Source organism: Anneissia japonica, unplaced genomic scaffold, assembly GCF_011630105.1.
Source record: "Anneissia japonica isolate Jap-2015-1 unplaced genomic scaffold, ASM1163010v1 scaffold288059_len961885_cov194, whole genome shotgun sequence".
In the NCBI taxonomy this organism is placed as follows: Eukaryota; Metazoa; Echinodermata; class Crinoidea; order Comatulida; family Comatulidae; genus Anneissia; species Anneissia japonica.
The window spans coordinates 288,415-296,798 of NW_022740566.1; the positions used below are offsets into that span (position 1 = coordinate 288,415).

Below are 8,384 nucleotides of genomic sequence, written 5' to 3' on the forward strand. Positions count from 1 at the left end.
CGTCACGACAATAGATACGAGACGTACTCGAGTTGTGCGAGGTATCGGCTGAGATTTGTGTAGTACAATTCAAAAAAGAACTATAGGTCTAATAATGAATTATTGTGATGTTAAATAGACAATGTTAGCTATCAAGGAGCGATGTTTTTTATTGGGACCTTCGTCCCTTCAAGGCTAGGCCTATACGATCCTAGATAGTCTAGGCCTAGAGTAGGATAAGGCTAGCGCGACATGCAGACGTTGGTACGTGTTGGTTAGTCTACAAACGTCGCCTAAAGTAATTGATTTTAAACGGCAGAACAAAAGAAGGAAACACCGCTTTTCAGTCGTCTTTAGGCCCTTGTTTTTTGACAAACAATGACCTTTCAGAGGTCAAATTGTTGTCAAAATATGAATTGGCTGCTTCGCAGCAATTACACACTTATAAAACATTAGGTTATCGTTTCATAATGTTCTTTCTGAGAAAAAATGCCTCATCAGAAAATGAGACTTTAGATGTTTGTACTGGATTTAACAGCATCCCCGAGTGTTATATTTATTAAGCCTTTCTTATCACAAGCCATCAGTATTACACTTATGTTTTAATGGTATCTTGATTAATAACAAATTTAAATAAAAAATGTTGTAATATTGAATTGCATTCTTAAAAAATGGTCTGACGTAGGCAGTACTGATGCAATTTATTATACGTTAGAACCCCCTCCTTTGGGACACCCACATTCAGGGGACACTCCTATGGGGATATTTTTCCGGGAAAAGAGGGGAAATGTATCTTTTAACACTACAGACAACCCCTCATCCTTAGGTCAATTAAAATACAATTATAAAGAATCTTCTTCATCTTCTTACGGGCCAACTTCATAATTGAACACTTTGGCGCTGTAGCTCATTTTATTTATTTTTTATTTTTTCAGGAAAGAAATCTAAGTCATCATTGTACAAAATCATGCCAAAAACCCCTATTAAGGGGACAATTTCATGTATTTGATTAGTGTCCCCTGAATAGGTGTACACCTATTCAGGGGACACCAATTTTTTGGTCCCGAAGGTGTCCCCTTAATAGTGGTTCTACTATACTTATTGTTGAATCACCTATACTAACACAAAAAGCACTCTAAGAGAAGACATTACTGGAAAAAAATCAATCATCAAGCATCGTTGAACTTAATGAGGAACAGTGATGATGACATACAGTACTTTCCTACTAAATTATATGCAAAGTATAGACCTTGCTTAATAAAAATTAATTTTTGCTTAAGTCAGATATCTATAATACCTAGCGAAAATGTTTGCTTATATTTGTCTTTAACATATAGGTAAATATACCTTGCGATGAAAGATGGAATTGTTTGTTTTATTTTATTGTACTGACAACGGACATAATGGAGTGCATTTTGCAAGCTCAGATCTATTATTTCGTTTTTATAAGCTCAGACACGAAGGGACAATTAGGGGAAAAGAAAGTTACTGTATGAGCTAGTTCACACCTCTACTTATCGGAAGGTAGATACATTGTGCCACGTTCAATGACAGATACAGGTAGCTTTAAATTAGTACCATTTATTATAGCACAATCTACAGTATCTATCTTCTGGAAAGTACTGACCTCTCTGATGTGTAATTTGTTTTTATTTTTGTGTATTTTTAATGTTTTTTAATATTCTTCTATATTGCTTATGATTGTCTTTTTGTTATTGTGATACAACACATTGTCAGGCCTTGCCTTTGTTGCATTTCCTCCATCTAAATTTGTTGTTGTTTTATTCACGATGAAAAATAAAGATTGATTGATTGTGGATCTTCGCACTATTCATACATCATACTTAATGTATTGAATTGTATTTTGGTTTTTAACCAGAATAATGGAATTGATATACTGTAGTATTATCCTCCATATCAAACAGTGTATTTTGTGTGAGGTTATGCTCCACATTGGACTGTTTTTATTAATAATAATATGGTACTAACTAAAATCTGCCAGTATCTGTCATTGAACATGGCACAATCTTTCTATCTAAAATAAACTTTAAATCTATGACAGTTTCAAAATTTAAAAATTCTATATCAGGTCTCTAAAATCTAAAACAAATATTTCCTTTACCTTGCATTTATATTTTTCATTTAAATGTATTTTTTATTGTTATGTAACTTTAATGTATATTTTTCTTTCATTTTACCTTGTATATACTTTATAACAAAATTCATTGTTTAATTTTTCTTATTTGTTAATACTGAACCACTTCAGAAATCAATGATGTTTTAGCTCTGAAAGTGTCATTCGGTATAAAGAAATAATAAATAAATAAATGTTTTAAAAAAATTGTAATTTCCTAAAATCATATTAAATTTGAAATTTATTAATTATTGTTGTTATAATATTTAATCATAATTTTATTATATCACAAACCTAGTTTGTTTGAAAATAATGTTATAATTAATAGCATACTTGACAAATCTAATACCGGCTGAGCTCAATATGTTTTTATTAAAAGGTTACACTTTATAATTTGTCATGGGTTTTTTTTTATCAAAAATTACAAAACATACAATTCTAAACTAAGCAGTTTCAATAGAGTAAATCTTGATTAATTGAAATAACCTATAAAAAGATATTTTACTAATACTGTCTTAGAGGCTTAAAATCTAATGGCACTTGCCAATTATTATTGTTTATGTTAATGTTGAAGATATTACAGGAGCATGGAGGTATTACAGTAGATTAATACTATCGTTGGAGTTATGTGTTTAATGTACTTAAAATGATGATAAAGGGTATTGTCAACCAAGGATTTGGTTATAAATAGATTAGGGGGCTGTTGTGATTCCCGTTTGTTCAGGCTAAATTTACAGCTTTTCATTTTACTGCACAATGGGAAATAAACGTCTGTGTACCTTTACCGTCAGGCAGAACTCTGAACAAATACACAAGATTTACTAAAGACATGTTTGTTTTTACCATGGTGATAGGATATACCTAGTGAGTTGTTTGTACTAAGCATCAGATGCAATCAGTGATCCACTTTGTAAACAAAATTGAATTTAACAATTGAGTTGATTTCCTTGGCTCTATGGATGTTACATGTCTGAATACATCCATAAGACCATCAGGCATATTTAAAATTTAACAGCCTAGACTGAACTGATTTACATTCAGTTGTAAAACTATATGTTTACAGTGTAGTACAACTTGGGAAATGTCAAAAAATATCTGGAATCTTAATATTAACAGGAATTTAAGGACATGTTAAATTCAAAGACGGCAACAAAAGTAGTAGACGGCAATGTCAACAACAATGTTAATTATGGATGATGATATGATGATGATGATTGTAACAATGACGATGATGATGATGATGATGATGATGATGATAATGATGATGATGACGATGATGATTACTGTATGATTATGACAATAATGACAATGATGATAGTTATAAAAATGATAATGAGGATGTTTTTATTTTTATCACAATCAAAATGATCATGATCATGGTGATCTTGCATCTTTAGATCATGCAATAAAGTATCAATAATCACTTCATCTAACAAAAATTGTAAAGACGCTTGGTGACTTTTATGATAGTGACGTCACCCTCAACCACTTAAAGGGAAAACGTAAACCTAATTTTACAATTTATTTATTTATTTATTTGTCAGAAAATATTTGTACAATGCAAGATGGGTGGGCAAGTGTGGCCTAATATATTACAACTTGCTTTGAAAGAGAATATTGGTCATCAAAACACATTGCTACATATATATTAGCATTTGTACATTATATCTTGCTGTGCTATACATACAGTAATGTATTCTAATTCAAAACTTTGATCGATTACTGTACTGTCGTTGAACAGTTTGACTATCTAGGAAAATGTGACTATGTAAAGCTTTTAAAACCAATGTCATCACACGTATGACATAAGTTTATAACCTATATGCAGGCCTTAAATCAAACATAATGTTGAGATGCAGATGATGATGAAGATAATGATACAGTTAGTATGATGAAATGTTTTTGTTTTAGTGACTTCAAACAGAATGACCTGTAACTTCAATAACTTGTAATTCACTTAAATTATAAATACGTGAAACAATTTAAATTCAAATTTACAGTTCAAATAATTTATAAATAGCATTAATTTTTTTCAGCTTAATATTTATGGTCAAGGTTTTAATAAGCTATGCTTCAGGACTATATCTTACAGTATTTGATATAGGTCTACAGTATCTGATCAAATATTATTTATCTAATCAACTACAGTAGGCCAACCCGGTAAAACAAATTTGTCCTACTGTGTATTCAGTTAAACATTTCCTTTGAATCACTGTGTTTCTTCTTAATACTATTAAACTGATGTACACCTTAAACAACACATACTGTACTGTAGGCCTACACTTGCTCTCAAAAAGCAGGTGGTTTTGGCTATAGATATGTATTCACTTTGTAGTCATTTTACCCAAATTGACATCTACTTATCTCTGATTAAATATAGTACTTTTGAATTTATAGTCACTATAAATTCCAAATGATGAAAAATATAAATAAAATTGATTCTTTTTTTTTTATTAATGAATTATATTAGGAATAACAATTTCATTTTCATTTCATTTATTTATTCCAGAAATACATAAGCAAAACATAAAGAAAACAAGAACTGAGGTAAAGCCACATGCTAGCCCGGAGGAATCCAATAGCAAAAAATATCACTTTCATGGGAAATCCTAACGAACATGTGTCAACAAAAAAACATACAATTACATAAATTATTAACAATAATAATAATAATAATAATAATAATAATAATAATAATAATAATATTGAAAGCACAATAAGATTAAATTAGTTCAGACTGTAAAGAAGGTGATTCTTAAGTTTAGTTGAGAATTGCTTTAAGCTAAAAACACCCTCATTTTGTATAACAGGTAAGTTATCTCACACCCCGAGGAAAGCGAATAAAAAGAAAAATTTGTTCTTACTCGATTTTGAATACACTCCTTCCATTTACAGGTCATTTTAAAGATTATGAAAAACTGATTGTATACATGAAAAAAAATGGAGACAAGGAATAACCTTGCATAGCATGGATTCAAAGGGGTGTAAACCTCTTTCCCCACCAGTTTTTAAATATTTAAAAATTACAAATGCATGTTTCCCCCCCAAAAAAAATTTGACCCCAGCGTAGGGGATTGTCTCCCAGTGTACTGCCCAATTCACCACCAAAAGGACCCCAGCGGAAACAAGTCTTCAGACATAGTGGTTTCATGTGATTCACACCAAATATACTCTTACTAGTAACCAATCCTAGCTACAGTACAGGTACTATTGAAAAAGTTTGAAGCAAAAAAATCACGCTCAAGTAGTTAGTCAGTAGTAAGGTCATACCATCTTTATTTTCAAGCTGGCACTATCCTCATGTAATCATTGATCACCCTTCCACGCCAATTCACCTTTGCACCGCCCTTAATTTCAAGACTCCTAGATACACCACTGGCTTTTTCCTCTATATCCTGGCTTTAAGTGAGAATAAAACAGACTAATGAATTACGTACCAGTTACCACCATCTGGTTTCCTAAGTTATTTTTTCCACTACCTCCACCACCACCTGTGTGAAAGAACTGCTGCCTATTATTGGCTGTTGAATATGACGGGGTGCTACAATTTAACAAGCTGTTGTTTCTGTAAGTTTGGTAGGGGCTGGAAATCCGTTTGTTTAGGGGTAACGGAGGCAGCCGGCGGGTGCCAACTTGACGAGCCGGGCTAGACATCTTAATGACAACTTCTTGTTCACCACTTCAGTGGTATATTTAGTCCAAAGTGAAGATAAACTATGTCATACTTTCTTGAATCATCAAACAACCATGTTCTGAAAAAAAAAAAAAAAAATCAGTAAAACAATTCTGTCTGGTCCTTAAAAATGCATAAACAAGACATGGTTAAAATAAGAATGGATTTTTTTTATATATTTTTTTATATTTTTGTAACAAAGAAAACAATTTTCATGACTTTTCAATTATTTCATGACAATAAAATTCATTCTAATTCTCAATATATAGCCTAATCTATATGTATTATGCAGTGGCCAAGATTCTGCGCACCTGTTTTTCTAGCGATTTTTTTAAATAGTTTTTTATGTATCCCTCGTGCAATTAAAATACTTTACAGTATGGCCCTATTGTATACTTTCTACTGACGTGTCAAAATTAAAACATCAAAATGTGATGCCAGTGGTTGCAAGGGTACATGCGTGCATGTGCAGTGTGGTCTGATGTGTGGATGCTAAATAAAAATCTGATTTCAAGTAAGCACGATCCCTGAACTGCGAGTAATGCAACCAAGGCTGAATAATTATTTTCTCCAATAATACTTCTTCTTCCACTGCACAAGCTCCATCCTAAGCACTCTGGCAGTTGGTGTTGGAGGCTATGTAATTGTTAACATGTTGAGTCCAGAGTGCCAAAACAAGTGTACATGTAAAACATACTTTTTTGAAATTTCATCTAGCCATATATCATCAAAATGATGTGTCTAATAAATAGGCAGAAAAATATTAGGGGGCGAGTAAACACTGTGATAGCATTTTTTATTGACTATGCCAAGTGCGAGTTATCTCATCCACTTCTTGCATGGGTTGGTATATGTTCAAAGGGTGCCCCCACTTGCCATTTGAGTGTACTACTGTACCAGCAACATAACACAACAAATACGTCATTTGTATGTTATCGTCTAGGTGTATCTTCCCTGATGCCATCGAGTCTGTGGTTCTACAATTTACAACGAAGAAGTTATAAACGCTAGAATGTTACCCCGATTCTGCAACACCCTGTGGGTGAGTATACTCGTCACTGGCAGCCAACGTGTTAATGTGATTGTAGAATGTTGAGACTGTTATGTGGAAGGAAAACAAATCAGGGCAGAACTATTTTAATAAGTAATAAAAAAAAAAAGTAATATTAATAATAAATAACAATAATAATAATAATAATAATAATAACAACAATAATAATGTTAATTATAAGAATAATAAAGGATAACTATTATTAATATTATTATTATTAATGATAATTAAGTGCACAATTTTTAAAGAGGCTTTTTGAGAGGGCACCTAGTGAATTGAAAACAACTAAACCACTTCCCTGAGACCTCCTAGTTAATTTCCCTCGTGGAAGATTCAGGAGGGAACAAACCAAGTACCAAAAGTACCTACCATTGGCCAAGTAAACAAAACTTTAGGCCCTAAATAATAATTACCGGTAATCCCAAATAATAATTCAGTTGCATACAGGTCCATAATGGATCGCACTTGATCCCCAATATGGGCACCGTCAATCCGCCAATGTCAACACCCCTACGATCTTTCTTTAATCGGTATTCTTAGGCCATCTTTTTTATTTTCCATTTTTATCGATTGGTACCATTGCCAAGCAACGGGAGCAAGTCTTAGTCGTCGCCGCGTTCTTACCTTTTTTAGGACGAACCTTACTCAATGTAGTACGCGTATTGGCCTAGTAAAAACCTAAACAATTCATGGAAAGTCGGTCGTATTTATAACTAGCATTACTAACAAACGATTTTTAAACACACAGGTCTAACCCTAAAATTCTTACCAAGGCTTGTAGTAGGCCTCATATGTTCCGATTCATCTAATACAATTTATCATCATCCTCACTACATCCAAGTAAATCACTGGCCTTGTTCGGCGCACGCTCCTTTGTAGGATTCGTTGTGATGACAGCAGTCAACCAGCAGCAATCAAGTATTGGCACAGTCCATTTATTGCAGGGTAAATATCATTTTTGAAATAATAATAATAATAATAATAATAATAATAATAATAATAATAATAATAATAATAATAATAATAATAATAATAATAATAATAATAATAATAATAATAATAATAATGACGATGGTGGTGGTGATGATGATGATGATGATGATGATGATTTTGATAAAGCCACATAAAACAAATTAATATGAAATCACCATCTTCATAACCAGAAAGCTTCTCGCGCATGCGCGGATCCAGCAAGGGCCCAAATTAAAATGTTAATGCATATAATATAATATGCAAAAATTTGCGCTAATCACGTATCTATCATAAGAGTGTTGAAAAATTGTGGATCCGCCTCTGTTCGTGACGTACCGGTACATGAACGTCGTCCAATGTGTCTTGCTTCTGTCAAAAGGTGGAGTTGTGTTTTTAATCATGTGTCTATAACATTGTAACTGCCTTCTTTAATTATTTTAGCTCCAATTCGTAATGTGTGATTTTACAGCTCCGTGTTTCCGCCTCCGTCGACTCATCTCTCCAATGTCTACTAAATTTCCTTTGAAATATTTTGATTAAGTGTTGGCGAGTGTCCCAAACTCGCTATCATAAAA

General features: G+C 32.5%; 1 protein-coding gene across 2 annotated transcripts in view; it reads right to left on the minus strand.

Moving 5' to 3' along the window:
* LOC117118278 overlaps positions 1 to 7,735 on the minus strand; it is a 29,993-nt gene extending 22,258 nt beyond the window's left edge. For both annotated transcript variants that reach the window (XM_033262841.1, XM_033262840.1), the window contains exons 1-2: positions 7,607 to 7,735; positions 5,551 to 5,865 (exon numbers count right to left, since the gene is read on the minus strand). In XM_033262841.1, the coding sequence (XP_033118732.1) occupies positions 5,551 to 5,767 (217 nt within the window). In that variant the 5' untranslated portion in view covers positions 5,768 to 5,865; positions 7,607 to 7,735. The remainder of the gene's footprint in view (positions 1 to 5,550; positions 5,866 to 7,606) is intronic.
* Positions 7,736 to 8,384: the final 649 nt, after the last annotated feature.